Genomic DNA, 16,881 nt, shown 5'->3' with positions numbered 1-16,881 from the left:
AATTTTGGTCATTTTGCTTCCTGATAAATACACTAGAGGCTTTGTAATCAAGGCTATTTTTACTTGTATTTGATGTAGTAACCATTTCAAATAAGAGTGGAGTGTGATCTGCAAAACAGTTTTCATCACACTTCACACTATATAGGTTTTCATTAAAGTTAACAATAACATTATCTATACAGGCATTACCTCTAGTAGGCTGAAAATTTGTGATAAAAAGATTAAGAGATCTGAGTATATTGCTGAATTTTACAAACTTTAAATCATTATCAGATGGCCTGGCCATTTCAATATTAAAATCCCCTGCCACTATTATTTTGGATCTATTTTTTAATATCTTTCTGATTGCCTCTTCAAACTGTTCAAAAAATATATTGATGTCCCCATTTGGAGATCTGTAAATACTTAAGATTAATATATTTTCATCTATTAACTTAATACAACAAAGCTCAAAGTCAACTTCAGAGTAAAACCGTGATACATCTATAATAGAGAATTTTATATCATCCCTGACATAAATTCCAACCCCCCCATTATTTTTTGAAGCTCTACAAATTACATTAGCTGGTATAAAATTTTTCGGTACATATAAATCAATTTGTTCTTGTTTAAGCCAGTGCTCAGAAACACAAATTAAATTAATATTATTTTTTTCACTAACAGATTCAAGGTACAACTCTTTGTTTCTTAAACATTGAACATTGACTTGCATTAATCTAAAAAACCCCTGCTCATATTAGGATCACCACTCAAATTAACACTTTTCATTTTTTCATGCACTTCACTAGGGGAAGAGGCTTGGTTGGGTATTTTGGATGAGTGGGGTGTTTGGATGATTGGAGAGGACTGTGGGAATAATGTACATTCAGGTTGCTGAGGTGCTTGGTGGAAATCAGTACTATTCGGAGTGGACGTTACGGTGGGATGGTGTGCCAGGCTTTTGGAGGATAATGACTGTTGAAAGAGTTCTGAGGGAGGGATCTGTGTAAGGTATGATGGATATATTGAAGTAGATGGATGTTGTGGTAGTTGTGTAACAGTAGGATATGATGAGGATTGCAGTTGTTGGAGTCTTGGAAGACAATTAGAGGAGTCCGACGAAGAAGACAGCCGCAGTTGGTGCTCAGTGGGAAGCTCTTGCTGCATCTGTTGCACGGTAGTGACAGGTATTTTTGGTGATGTCATCTGAGGAAGACTTGCTGTAGGTTGAGTCTCTTGAAGCTTCGTTGAGATTTGTAGTTTCAAGGTCTTGACAAATTCCTCGTGTGTAAGACCTCTCCAAAGGACTCTCTGTGCCTTTTGACCGTAGGAGATAATGTAAACTGATGCTCCTGTTGAACGATGAAAGTTTACGATGTTTTGTGCGAAGTGTTGTGGTTCAATCAGATCTCGCACACACCCCATTGCTGAACAAATTAGTGTTTTCAGACCTTTGGACTTAAAATCTTGCTCAAGCTGACTGAAAGCTTCATCATATTGATTTTTGGAAGGCTTACCATGATATTTACCTTTTGTAATGAGGCTATATACTGTAGGGCCGTTTTCTATTTTTTGGTATGCCAAATACTTGTTTATAAGGTTGCAAGCTTGAGGTCTACCAAAACTATTCCTGAACACCACTGCTACCCCTGCCGACATGTGCTTTTCATCTTCAAAGTCAGCGGATATGGTGTGAGCCAGTGCTACTGACGAGTCATTTCTAAACTTGTTTATAACCTCTCTCATATTTTCCTCCAGAACAGATACACCTTTATGACTCATAGGCGCTTTACTGGAGTTCACAGGTTTGTTTGGTTTATCTGAGATACTCTTCTTTTTGTAGATAAGGCTGAACACAATCTCCGCCACTTTAGCTTTACCCTTTTTATTCATGTGAAGCCCATGAGTTGTAAAAAAGTGTCGAGGAAGCATGTGCAGTGGCAAGAGTTTAAGTTCTGGATATCTCTTGGCAATCAACTCAATTTCTGAATTTACTTGGGCGATTTTCAAATCAAGTTCAGGCTGATCATGTCGCATAGGTATTGTAGCAAGTATCAGGTTAGTATGTTTTGTATCTTCTATTAACTTTAAAATCTCTTCAATCAGTTGATTTACACTTATATTTTCCATATTATTTGTGCCCGCTATGACTAATAGATTGTCACTTTTTTTTAATTCCTTTGTGTGATTTTTAACTTCTTCAACAACTTTATCAAATTTTGCGCCTGGTCTGACAAAAGAACACACATTGTCTGGGATTCTTTGTTGAACTAAGTTACCGAGGAGCTTGCCGTGACTGTCTGATAACATTATAAACTTGTTTCTACCATCATTGCTCTTCTGTTTTGTTAGTTTTCTGATGTTATAGGCACTATTACTCGGTTGGGTTGCTGGTTTTTTGTTTATAACAAGATCATAGTTTAAATGTTCAGATGATTTATCATCAATTGTACTAGAGGAGGGAGAAAGCACGTTAAATCTGTTTTCACTCTCAATACTAGGAGTACCGGTATGAGGCATGATACTTTTACTAGCTCTTGTTACTGTTTTCCATGTATTTCCTGAAGTTGTAGAACTGCTGAGGGTAGGGTAACAACGAATGCAGACTGTTTTAGATTTTAATTTAGTTATTTCCTCCTCCAAAATCTTAACGTCATTTTGAAGGCTATCAACAACAGCTTGAAGACTTAAATTTTCAGATTTATATTTATTAAGTTCTTGTAACAAAATTCTACTATGGAAGTTGCTGGTTGTACAGTGTTCTTCTTGATTTAATTCCTTTTCAACTGTACAGCTTTTTTCTGTCAGAGAAATTAGTTGAGATTTTTGATCGTTTAGGCCTGTATTTGTAGACTCATCAGAGTTTGCTGGTATTTTGTTTTGATTTTCCTTCTGAGTACTATGAAATGGTGTTTTATTCATATTTTTAGAGGATGAAAGAGTTGTTTTTGGTGATTGATTTCTAGATTCATAGAGTTTACGGATTTCTGTTAATGCCTGTTTATAATTTTCTCTGTGCTTCATTGCTACAGATTCAACTGGGTATTTAAACTTATTGTCTTGGTAAAGACACAAGTCATTCTTATTGAGAGTTGCACATTGATTAGAAGCAAAAAACTCTACTTTGTACTTAGTGGTGTTTTTATAGGAAGTCTTGTCAACATTCTTCACTATAGCCGGCCAATATGGATGTCCTTTAACTTTGGCAAACACCAAGTTGCCTTCAGTTAATTCACAACTCTTAGCAGGTGAAGTCATGTTTAATTCATCAAACCAACAAGACACTATGTATACATAAAATAATCATTCCTACAACATTATAATAGAAATAATAATATTTATTAATACCTTATTATTTCAATTAGTCTTATTGAAAAAAAAGTCCAAGTCCAAAAATGATAATAATAATAGTCAAGAAAATGTGGTTTTATTATTATTTGCCAGTATATTATCTAACACTATATTTACAAGTCTTCGGTATATAGATGTATTTTATTTTCCAATCACTTGTTATACTTATTAACCCAAAAGTCCTGGATCAGTTATCGGTAGATATATTATCCAGGCCTATACGTAATATTTTCCATCACTTAATTTTACTTAATCCTTTATTTTAAAAATCACAGCTCTTTATAAGTAGTCTACAAGCTTTTAGAGTACTAAAGAGCTAAATTATCATGATAAACTCCTCAAGGATTAGGATTCAAAGGAAACCTCTTATCACTGATAACAGTTCTATGCCTTTGACCTAGGCTGAGTTTGAGGCTAATCAGCAATCCGTTTGTGGGATACCACCTTTGCAGTAGTGTGTTATCTCTAGGATGCAATGTAGTTTATTTTGCTGTTTGGTGATTATATTACGTACATTGTTATTTATAAAACTCTTCTTTGATTAAATTATTATTTTGTAAAGTGCAATGGTAAGTCCTATCTATGATCTGCTTGTAGGTATATATTCTTGTGTTACTTGCCTGTATTAATGCTGTTTCTTAGGTTTACTAGTACTTTAACAGGTTTGTAGTTTTCCAGGTTTGTAGCTACGTTAGTAACTCAACACCAGATCCACATCCTTCGCATTTCCATGTCATTCGTTACTAAGAGTGACACGGTTAAAGGTTATTAGCCTTGTAAGAGGTTGTCGAGATTGTCTCCCAACCATCTTTGTTTATGGGTATAGTACTATGATTACAATGTTGAATTAAATACTTTATTGACTCAATTAAAATAGTAATATTTCGATGCAAACAAGTTTAACTGTAAAGTGAAAGTGGTTGATCAATACTTTTTCATTCAGCTTATAGCTTCATGATCAGATTTGTATGTTTTGTTAAATTCACAGAAAGAAATCATAATACATCTAATAGGATGCCAGTTAATTATTTAGTTACTTAACTTTTTAACATTAAACGTAAACTTAGTTTAGCTATATATAACTTATCTGGAACATAAATTTCAGGGGAGGCAGTTAAGATAATTCTTTCGAAAATACATACTGGTTTACATGTAAATATACAGTTTTATAGTTCAATTAAAACTGGAGACTAAGGTCATTTCTAAATTTAAAAAATATCACTATTCACATGTTCAAATTTTAAGTACCGAAGGGAAATTCCTTTTCTAGTTTTAATTATTTTTCAATATGTTTCTTGAGACTCATTTCAAAAAGATATCTCTAAAATACAGGTTTATTTGCACCACACACTAAAATTTTCTATAAACAACACTTCTCATTGCATCACTATTAAAAATCTTTGTTCTGTTTTGTCAATCTATTCTTATGAAATTCAAATGTAAAATGGTGTATGCCATGTATTCAAATAAATAAATAAATTACTGTATCAATTTATTAAAAGTGCTCTACAAATTGTAAAGCACTTTATATTGTAGAGCCCAAAGTATAACAATGTACTATGAACACCAAACACCATCGGTCTAGTGAGCATGTTTTATCTATGGTTCTGAGTACGGTACTACCAAAGACAAATTATTATTGTCTGTGGTACTACTGTACATTGCAATATGTAATACAGTGCATTTTGTATTACAGCACACAGTCACAGTATATTACACTACTAGGTGTGGGTACATATTTCTTACTGCTTTGAGTAATAAAGTTTGTATGTATTTATCATGAAGACTGGTATGCTATATCGATCAGTGGATTTAAAACCCTTACTCTACACCAAAAACAGTTCCAAACTCTATCTATTTGTATTTCAATCGATATCATTTGAATTCAAATATAAATGATTATGAATGTAAAATGGTGTAAGATGATAGTGTAGCTATATCAGTGTAGCTATATCAGTGGTTTTGGAACCCTTACTCTATAAGAAATAACAGTTCCAAACTCTTATCTATTTATATTTTAATTGATCATAATTGAACTCAAATATAAATTATGATGAGTGTAAAATTGTGTGAAATGATGTAGCTTAATGACAAAAACCAATGGTTTTTTTTTGCTGGGGCCAAAAAAGCCCAACAAAGGACAGCTCGGTTCAGTTTTAAGGGATGCACACACCGGAGCGGTACGGCGGTGCGATATTCGAGTGGTGATTTAGTACAATGGAAGTAAATGCAAGAGGACCCACGGGAGAGGTGCGAGCGGTAGCGGTATAACCCCTCGTACCACCGCACCGCCGAGATGCAGCATGTTCCATTTCACCGCCCAGCAGTGACAGCGGTGCCGGTGCGAGAGTCATTTTGTGTCTAGGACTCCAAGCAACCAACATGGCAACTGAGCTCCTGATAGAAAATGCCTATTTGTAACCAATGCATTACCAACTAGATCACTGCGAGTACAAGAAGAACAACAAAACAAATGATAGGATGTGGGAAATCTTTGTGAAAGAGCTTAATGAACAAAGTGTCATTAGATTAATTATTAAATAATTGTACTGAACTTAAGAAAGGTTTTTTATTTCTAATTTAACAAAAACTCAATCAAAATATAAAAACAATAACACAAAAACATATGTAGAACAATTACCATATGTTATAAACATATTAACTACTACTGTCATCCCTCCTTCACAAGTCAAATTTATTTGGTGTTCTTCTAATCCTTTCCCCTCGTCTTACAACAGGAGCTGAGTCATTGCTATGTTGTTCTGACCTGGACGATTGACCTTTATTCACATCATGGGAGATTCTGAATGACTTGTCTCTTCTAGGAACCATGAGTTTCTTCGGTATTCTCGTCCATCACCAGTCTGGATTTTGTACGATCGTGGTTCAGGACCAACTTGAACAATCTTTGCTCTCAGCCAACACTTTGGTTTGAATCTGAAAAGCACTGGTTCATCGAGTTTAAACTGATCAGGCTCTGTCTTCCTCATATCACCGTATAGCTTCTCTCGCCTTTTAATTTTTTCTAGCTGTTTTGAAACATTCTTTATGACCATCGGAATAAGGTGGTTGGTCGTAGATGGAAGAGGAGTCTTTGTCCTCCTACTCATTATCTCAGAGTAAAGGCTGCTCTCAGAGTATACCTATGATTTTCTCCCAGCAAAGCTCGGTACCCAGCTATTATACCTAGATAGCAGACTTGACTGGAAATATCAAATAAATCAGCTGTGTAGAAAACTATCTAGAGTTACTTGTTTACTTAGAAAATTAAAAAATTGTGTTAGTTCCTCAATGTTAGTTACAGCTTACTATGCTTTTTTTAATTCCCATTTAATGTATGGAATAACACTTTGGGGTAATAGCTCAGATTCTGAAAAAGCATTTATATGGCAAAAAAAAGCAATTAGGATAATGGCAAACATTCCTGACGGAGAGTCATGTGTTCCACATTTTAAAGAGTTTCCAATAATGACTCTTCCGTGTTTGTATGTATATTTTAGCTTAGTTAGTGTTAAGGAAAACTTAAATAGCTATAGTTTTAGAAGTGAATTTCACAAATATAATACTAGACGGAACTATTTACTTGATTGCATATCTATAAAACTAGAAAAATCTAAAAAAAGCCATTTGTTTATGAAAGTCAAGCTTTTTAACAAGCTGCCAAAAGAAGCCTGGACTGTGAACCTAAGCAGATTCAAAATAACTCTGTCAAAGTGGTTAAAAGAAAATGTTTTTTATTCTGTTAACGAATTTTTGGCCTGTGATATTAGTACATTAAGATTTTAACTTAATTAGATAGTGATTTTGTACTTGTAGCTGTTTTTTCAGTGTCTATATCTATATGTCTGTTTTGATTTATTATTTTATATTTGTCCATATTGCACATTTTTGATGTCTTATAATACTGTATTTGACTTTGTCTATTGCCATGTGCTTAACGACAATAAAATTCTTGATTCTTGATTCTTGATACTCATCAGCCGCTGAACTGGGGAAACTAGGTTACCTCTTGGTGTGTTACGGTGATGAAGAAGTTAAGATCAGTTGGGTCAATGCATAGACGTATTTTGTCTCTTTGTTGGACTATGACCATAGGAGACACACAAGGAGTAGGCTCACTTACCGGAGTAATAATCTTGTCTTTTACCATTTGGTCTAGTTCTGCTTTCACTGCGTCACGTATTGGATGGGGTATTCGCCTGGGTGGGTGTATTTTGAAACTAGGATTTTCCACAAGATCAATATCATACTCAAATGACTTTAAACACCCTATTCCATCATATAATCCACTTATAGACTGATCAATTATACCAGCAATCCGTTTTACTAACCCTAGGGTTTCACATGATACTCTTCCTAATATTGATTGATGCCCATTTGGAACTATTACAAACAAGTGTCTTTATGAGACTTTTTGGTTACAACTGGACAAATGGCTTCACCCAAAACTGGCGTTTTTTGGTTGTTAAAAGAAACAAGGCATTTAGTTGCAGAAGGTACAATGTTCAGATTACAAGCTAGTGCCAAATCATGGGAAATAACATTGCACTGAGCCCCAGTATCTAATTTAAACTGCACAGTTTTGTTATTTGGCAATTCTAATAATTCTGTCCAATCTTGATTCTTGACTGGGTTAGAGATGCAATCAACATGCAACGGATAATCAGAATCTTCATTCTCTACAACCTCTAAAACATCAGTATTTTTACTCTTACTAGGGAGATTCTTTTGAGTTTTACACATCTTAGCAAAATGACCTTTAGTCAAGCATTGATTGCAAGTTCGATTAAAAGCTGGACATTGGCCTCTAGAGTGTTGTAAACCACAACGTTTACAGTCAAAGACTGAATTTTGTAACAAAGGCCTAGAAAAGGAATCGTCCCTTTTAACGACATTAACTGGGGACTAGTAGGGCTGTCAGAGGATATTTCTGCTAGTTGTTTCTTAGCTTGTTCATGTGCCCTACACTTACTAATTGCATAATCTAGGGTAAGCTTATCAGTAGAAAGTAGCTTTTCCCTTAAGCTAGAATCTGATATGCCAATAACTATTCTATCTCTTATCAAACTGTTTTTTAGTTGCTCAAAATTACAAGAATTAGCTTGGTTAACCAATTTTGTAAAAAAATCTTCAAAACACTTATGGGTTTCTTGTGTAATTTTGTTGAACAAAAATCTCTCAAATACTTCATTAGATTCACCAACAAAAAATTTATCAAATCGTTGAACAACTTCATCTAATTCAATATCTTCATCATCCATGAAACCAAAACTGTTATATATATCTATAACATCTGGGCCTAAACTAGACATAAATGATGCTACCTGTACTGCATTTGATTTCCTATCAAGGCCAGAAGCTGTGTAGTACCAGTTCCACTGTTGCTTCCATTTCTTCCAAGAAGGAGCCATCTGAGTACTTGAAACCACAAGACATTTTGGTGGTTTTACATTATTATCTTTGTCTTCTGTATGGTTTGTATGGATATCATCATCTTCCTTAAAGTCATACCTCTTATTTCTATTCCGTGTGGGTTTCGGCACCATGTCATTAGATTAATTATTAAATAATTGTACTGAACTTAAGAAAGGTTGTTTATTTCTAATTTAACAAAAACTCAATCAAAATATAAAAACAATAACACAAAAACATATGTAGAACAATTACCATATGTTATAAACATATTAACTACTACTGTCACAAAGTAAGTAGTATATTTATGATTAAATATTTATAACTAACAACACACTGCACTTGTTGACTGCACACTCAAAATGACGACGAAAAATTACTGTAGACTGCTGTCACCGCTCCGGTGTCTGCAGGCCTTTAAACCACTAAAAGTATCTGACTTCTCAGGTTTGATCCGGCAACCTTTAGTTAGGCGAGGACTATAATCACTCAGCTACGATACATGATCTGTACTGATCTAATAGACAACAAAGTTACCTGTAAGGTTTTGGTATCTGCCCAGTCTCTGCGTGGTTGGCAAGGTTGGCTACAATGTCCTCCAGCATTTGTGACCTGGTTCGCTCCTGCATCCTGGCAAACTTGGGTGCTGAGTAGCTCGCTCGCTCTCCGTTCACTATCTTGGTGAGCAGCCATTCCCGGAACATTGGACCCTTGTCAAACACCGACTGTTCCCACAGGTAGGGCTTGTAGGCCCCGACCTCGTCCCGAGTCACCACCGACACCTGGGATCAGTTAGCGTGGCTTTAAAATAAAAATAAAAATCCTCCCAAAAATGTAAGTTATATAGACCTGTATCAGTTTGCTTGGATCTATACAACTCTATTTTAATTAAGGTGGTTTTACGCCACACTACACTGTTTTAACGAACCTCCCACGCAAGGATTTAGTCCAGAAAACAGCTGTTTGTTGCTAGCTTTATCAAATGGGATTTCATTATATACTAAAAGTACTGTAATGAGGTTTTACCGGACATCAACCAGCTGATTATATTTGGCAATGAGTGGTTATAAAAAAACATAACCTCTCTTATGAGTAGTGATTGTTAGTTCTTTAATCCATGGTCTGTACAGATTTTTAATTGTTAAGTTATCTTAAAGTAGAATGGCTTAATAGCTATTTTTACCTCACAAGTGTAGTAAGAGCGTTTTTACATCAGGCAGGTGAATGTTGCAGCTCGTTGCATAATTTACCTAAATTATGTAAACACGCTCTTGCGTAACGTGTAACGTACAAGATTTTACCTAACCCGACAATATACAGGAGGTTACGAACAATATTTTTCATTATTCATTTCACTTATCTTCTAACAGTAACGTTCATTTACAAACAAAAGCTGGGTTAGGAAAATTCTTCAAAACATAAAAATAAAATTCAAGCGCACAGCTGATTTCTAGCGTTGAACGTCGTTGGCTCCATAGAGGTATATTTTTAAGTTAAGCACTCAATGTTATTTAAATGGGTTTCATTACCTCACCGAGTGAGTTTTTTCAACTTTACATCACTCGAGAAGTAAAGAAGTTGTATACATCACGCTTGGAGTAGGGAGGTTTAACATGGCGGGTTGGGTAAAATATCGTATTTCACTCTTCCAAAATGTGTTTACCGGACTCGTAAGGTAATCCCTTAGTCACCTTCGTATCACACGGGAACAACCACACTCGTTTGGTAATCACCTATTTTTAGGACTAGTAACAAAATATACTACTACAGCGAATATGAGTGAAGGATGACTTAGATTGCAGTTTTATTACTGCCTAAGATCAGCTGGTTTTTTAGCCATGTTGATTCATTAATAGTCCAATAATCAAGAACAGCTGAGTCAAGTTTAAAATAATCAAAACTATTTAAGTTTTCTCAGGATTGAATTTATTATCTTTTGATCAGTCCTTTATTTTTATTCAGCTATCTAGCTGTTTACTATGCAATACATCGGGGTATTTTTTGTTTCTACAGATAAAGAGACTATTGGAGGATGCACTTTTACATTGGATGGTAAGGTTTCAAGAGTAGTAGATGGTATGTTGTTCACCTCATATCTGGTGGGTTTCCGTTTGATCCTTGGGCTGGTCCTTACGAGTATGAATGTGTGAAGGAAGTGAGACTTGATACAGGCGGGTGAGAACGACGTATTGTCCGCTTCTAGGAACACGACACATACAATGTCGTTGCCGATGTGTCGCTTCCTTTGAAGCTGCAAACAGAGCCATGTTACAAGAAACTATCCATAAAAATTGAAGGTGAATTACATAGTAAAAGTGTCTTTTGTAAACTTGGAGCTATTGAGACAGTAGTTTTAATAAAAATCACAAGTTTGATAATTTTATCTATGACAGTGTGGGGGCATTTTCTCAATAAAGGCTGTATGTATAGGCTTAGCGTAATATTTGGCACTTAATTTGATAGCTAACTTATTCTTCTTATTTTGACTTATATGATAGTGGTTTTGGAGGGCATCTTAGTTTGAAGTAAAATATCACACATAATGTGAACCTTTATAAAAAACCTAATCCCTACAAAGCTTTTGAAAATATTATTAAACAAATTAAACATAGGTTTGCAGTTCTAACCAATATATGTAAGGTAATAGAAACTTTGTTTAACGGATTCCCTTTATATTTGGTAAATGAAATAATGAATAAAACACACACTTTACGAGCCATGTCTCCTCAACTGGTATCAAAAATACTTTCAACACTTCTTACCAGATAACTCACAATTTTGAATATTCAATCTTTCGAGCTAGAAAAACATTGATGTTCGTAGTACTCTTTTTAATCATTACCTTAACTGTATATTTGAAAGAAAGATAGCATTTTCAGTTTTAATCCAAAAAAGGTGAACTCCTCCTTAATGAAAAGTATCAAATTGTTTATGAGGATAAAATTCAAGCAAACAAACAACACATTAGTGAATAAATAAATGTATAATAATAATAATAAAACACACACCCGAATAAACCCTTAAAATAAATTGCTCTAATCCACTTACTGAGAGAATATTGAATAATAACAAAATAAATTGGTACCTGGAAGTGGAAATGTCAAGTAAAAATACATTATCGAAATGACGAAGAGGCCATTAAAAGGCGCTCCAAGGAATAAGACCATTATTTCCTTTCTCAACAAATTGAAGCTGACAAAGGAGCAATTAAAGGTAAAACAAAGAGCATTCCGATATACAAAAGCCCCTAGTGAAAAAAATCCAGTTACTGGCCAGGTTCTGGCCCAGGTTCCAGAATTGGCAGGAACCTGGGCCAGAACCAGAACCTGGCCAGTACTGTTCCAGAACCTGGCCAGTACTGTTCCAGAACCTGGCCAGTACTGTTCCAGAACCTGGCCAGTACTGTTCCAGAACCTGGCCAGTACTGTTCCAGAACCTGGCCAGTACTGTTCCAGAACCTGGCCAGTACTGTTCCAGAACCTGGCCAGTACTGTTCCAGAACCTGGCCAGTACTGGTTCAGAACCTGGTCAGTACTGTTCCAGAACCTGGCCAGTACTGGCCAGTAACTGTTCCAGAACCTGGCCAGTACTGTTCCAGAACCTGGCCAGTACTGGCCCAGAACCTGGTCAGTAACTGTTCCAGAACCTGGCCAGTACTGGTCCAGAACCTGGCCAGTACTGGTTCAGAACCTGGCCAGTACTGTTCCAGAACCTGGCCAGTACTGGTTCAGAACCTGGCCAGTACTGGTTCAGAACCTGGCCAGTAGGCCTACTGTTCCAGAATGTATTGGTTGTTTGTGCTTGCGAAGACGACCCACTTTTACATGAGAACGATGTGAAAAAACATAATTGTGTTAGTATTTTATCACGTCTTTCACATTATCTCAAATTAAAATACAGTAACGTTTTTGTATCCATAGTTTTTTGTATTTTACGTGAATAACTCGCTAAAAATATTTACCTTTTTACATGAGGGAAAGGAATTTATCGACGGGTTTTCCAAAAAATTAAATTTGTATGCTGATATTTTTACATTATTGGTACATGACGATTGTTTGTTATTTCCATTTAGTGTGACACAGGCTTTATATAACTCTTTTGTAGAAAATGATTGTAAAGGGTCACACTCTTGACTTACACTTTCCAATCAGACAAATACTGCCATTATCTTATCACAATTTCCACTCTTTTCTACTTACTGAAATGAATGGCAAGACTCATTAATTTTATATAGGCCTAAACCATGGTTATTGATGAGCATGATTACTTCTTACTGAAATGGTTGAGGACCCTATAATTCTGCAGTTTATGTAAGATTAGGTACTCAATTACAATAGACACTGTTATACCTAATAAAAAAAAACTTTTTTGTTATTTCCGTGCTATTCAAACCGTCAAACAAAATGAAAATAACCAAATACATATCTAATATTACCATGAATGTATCTAATATTACATGTCTAATATTAACATGAATCTCAATCATACCTAATATCAGACAATTTTACGGATTGATACACAATTTTTAATTGAGGTTAATTAACTTTTTAAAATATAACAATATTGATTGTTAAATTAACTAATTTCTATTGAAACTGTTTGTAAAGATGGCTTTATGCCAGCATTTTATCGTTTTTTTTATGCAGGCCTATAAATCTTAGGCCTACCTTAGTGACAAAATCAAAAGACAATGCACAATTTAACACAGGATTATTAGGTCTACTAGCTCCTTTGTTGGTAAAAGAATTATTATTTGTGAATTTTCTTCTATTTTAGTCAGCAAGGTAATACTGCTGTTAAATTGATCATCCATTACAAAATATTTAATTTTGTTAATGTTTATCCATAGGTATTTGAAAAATTACCTCATTAGCAAATGTGTAGGCCTTAATCAATATTCAGCATTATACTCCAACATGTATGTATTTAAAAATATTACATTAGATCTTTGCACTTATAAATAATAATGAATTTTAAAGACATAAAGATTATCTAAAGATTGAGTCCATGAGCCATTTATGGGATGCAGTCTTCGTCCTCCTCAGTCGTTTCTCCCTCCTCAGTCGTTTCTCTCCTGAAAAAAAGTAACATTATATTATTAACATTGAATATATTTAACTGGTGTTGGATGTAAATTTTTAAGAGATGACTCATGAACAGATTTCTTATTCTAAAGCAGAATCAGAACACCTGGCTTCTTTCAATTTACTGAGCCCTTTTTTGCCATTAACTCCTTAAACATATCATTTTGCTTTGGTTGAGAAAATGTTGCAGTTTCCAATAAAAAAAGTTTTGGTTTTAATTTGTTTGTCTATAGGCCTACCTATTAGGCTAGTTTTGATATCTTAGAGAGATAGGCTATGTGCAAATAAATCAAGCATCAACTCTGTAAGGCAAATGAAACATTAGGCTAAGTTTTTACATTTTGCTTTGATGGTGACTGACATCATCTATTAATCAATCATTAGGTATCAAATTACCTTCCTTCCTACTTGCTAACAATTCAATTTCATGACGGTCTTAGCCAATCTTTTATCACCGTCTCGATGTTTCTTTTTCTTTGGCCTCTGGAAACTGGTTGAAAAACAGCTTCTGTAAGAAATAACAAGAAGTTTGCTATTATTAATAGTAAGTAGGCTATGTAGCACTAGTAACGTGTCAAAATCTAATCTCAAAACCACCAAAACTTTGAAAAAGGTTTCAGCTTGAAAAGGTTCCATCAGCGAGTTTCTAGATTCAAAACTTTAAATGGGGAAGACAGACAAAAAGAAATTAAACCTTTGACAAGAACTTCATGCACACTTTTTTAACTTTATTTTTTTGCAATCTCATGTAACGGTGATTTGCCGTTGGGAATAAATAAATTTGATTGAATCAAAATCAGCTTAATATATTTCTCAATGCTGTAAAAGGGCCTAAAAATCAACCATAATAAAGTTTTCCCAGATCTACTCATGCTTAAATAGGGTACAGTTCACAAAACTCGGCATGGTGCAATAAGGTGCTTCGACAAGCATAACCCACGCACATAAAATGTGCCGCAGCCGATTCCCATTCAATTATCACAAATTTCAAAAGTATGGATACAATAACCAAGCTATGTAGGCTACATACATTTATTAACAACATAAAATTTGTTCTAGCCTAACTTACTTTCAGTTAAGAAGTAAACAGGCCTAGAAAAATCCATACCGCTTAAGAAACATAACAGATTTTGACACAAATTGGTTAGCTAGAACTTAACTTATATTTACTTATAGCCTACTTAACTTAACCTAGGATATGTAAAATGTCGCAAAGTTCAGGTAAATTAGAACAAACTGGCTGTCACTATCAATACCGTATGAATAAATTATTGGTAAGTTATCAGTCGAGAAATGTTACCAATAACTTAATTATAACATAAAATAGGCCTCATCCATAGTGTGACAGTAAATAACAAATTAAGTTAGGCCTATTCTAGAAATTGGTCAAACAAATACGTTAGATAGGAGTACATTTTCGGTTTGTTGGAAGTTATTTTTGGTTAGCTAATGCTCCCTAGCCTAAGTTTAATTTACTGCGCTTGGCTCGATTTTATTTTCATCCTACCCTACCTAGCAGTTGTACCGGTAGCATATTTTTAACTTATGCCTAAGGAATTTATTTTATGAAATCAACTATCCTTTAAGGGTGTAAGAATTATTTAGGTGTAGGGCCTAACAATTGAATTTAAGATATTTAACTTGTAACCTAACTTTTAATCTAGGCTTTGACTAAGGCTGACTGCATAGGTTTAAGAAAATGATTGTAGTAGGCTAAGTTAGGTATATTCCTATATAGGTTATTAAAAGTTGCAGATTTGAAACTGTGGCCAATGATTCACCTAAGTAAGGTTAAAAAGTGATATCGCATTAGGATATGCAGTAAAACGTTAGGACTCCGTTCAAGTAAAAACCAAACTTTCAAAGAAAGCCCCATCAAGGCTATAGTCCTACTAACAAATGTACTAAGATTAAATCCAATGCAAATTTGTTAGGTAGTCTAAAAACTTATAACTGTAAGCCAAAGCCTGGCTAACTCATTTAGGTTAGTTTTCTATAAGTAACTTAACTTAACTAGCGGTTTATAACTTAACCTAACTTTAATCAGTTTAAAGAAAGACTAGATGTTGCAGAATTTTTATCGAACCTAATTTTTGATGTGTAACTCACATTAAAACTTATTAACTAAAGTAGGCCTAATGTTATTTTGAATTCCTTACCTTGGTTTGGGAGACAGCCTCTTCAATAACGATATTCTTTGGTGAAAGAAAACTAAAAAACTGAAGGTAAACTACCTAACAACAAAAATCTTAGGCTACTAATATAATATGGATACGATTATACACTATTACATTTTAATTTTAAATTGAAAGGACTAAGTTATACTTTTGCAAAGTCAAGAGGTTAGGCAAACAACTACAAAAGCCAAGCAAAGATGGCGACGCCGATCTTTTGACAGTTGGAGTTGGAACAGAAAAATCAGTCCCCTCCCCTCCTCTGCCACGGACTGCACTGGACCCTGTCATTAGCTCTCAGTCTGGCGCGAAAATTCTTTTAAATTTTAATCTTGCTCAATTTTTCAAAACAATACAGTAGTTATTTTAATCAATCTTTTATTTTGGTTGTAGAGATAATTATTCTAGGACACATACTTGTCCTATGTATGGGTATGTGGTAGTACTGTAGTAACTTTAATATTTTACAGGAAAAAATCACAAAAGTTGCAAAAAATATAAACCCTAATTTTCACAACACTGAGAGATTGCACCATTTAAATTTAAATTATAAAGACCAAAATATACTAATTTTGATCAATATAGGTTAAAAAAACACAGTTTCCTCTATTATATATAAAATAACATATAGGCTAAGTTACAGTAGCTTTTAAACCGTAATTTTACAGTAATAGGCGTTGTAAAATTTTTTTCAGAATTTAAAGGGCTCTAACATACTTGTTATTTATAAAAAATTTTTGGCAAATTTTTTTAAACAAGATTTTGCTATTATTTCATGGGTTTTTATGGAAAAATCACCATTAAAAAACAAAATTTCAAAAAAGTTAAAACTTTGAAAACCCATGGTTTGGTACTTATTACTTGCTGAATTTCATCACAAT

The 16,881-nt window shown here is 34.3% G+C and overlaps 1 protein-coding gene and 1 long non-coding RNA gene across 2 annotated transcripts in view; both read right to left on the bottom strand.

Moving 5' to 3' along the window:
- The window catches only part of LOC128986173 (uncharacterized), a 403,677-nt gene that overhangs the window by 25,418 nt on the left and 361,378 nt on the right, over nucleotides 1-16,881 (bottom strand). The window contains exons 13-14 of the mRNA XM_054406359.1: nucleotides 10,832-10,993; nucleotides 9,280-9,524 (exon numbers count right to left, since the gene is read on the bottom strand). Of these exons, the coding sequence (XP_054262334.1) occupies nucleotides 9,280-9,524; nucleotides 10,832-10,993 (407 nt within the window). The remainder of the gene's footprint in view (nucleotides 1-9,279; nucleotides 9,525-10,831; nucleotides 10,994-16,881) is intronic.
- Nucleotides 13,237-16,205, bottom strand: LOC128986177 (uncharacterized). The gene is made up of 3 exons (XR_008490104.1): nucleotides 15,986-16,205; nucleotides 14,223-14,334; nucleotides 13,237-13,816 (listed from the first exon to the last, which is right to left on the bottom strand). It is a non-coding gene; the product is annotated as an uncharacterized LOC128986177 (long non-coding RNA).

This window comes from Macrosteles quadrilineatus, unplaced genomic scaffold, assembly GCF_028750875.1.
Source record: "Macrosteles quadrilineatus isolate MER2022 unplaced genomic scaffold, UCM_ALF_1.0 Scaffold_2__2_contigs__length_208266976, whole genome shotgun sequence".
In the NCBI taxonomy this organism is placed as follows: domain Eukaryota; kingdom Metazoa; phylum Arthropoda; class Insecta; order Hemiptera; family Cicadellidae; genus Macrosteles; species Macrosteles quadrilineatus.
Note: the sequence above shows the minus strand (reverse complement) of the source record. Positions and strands in the feature narration are given on the sequence as shown.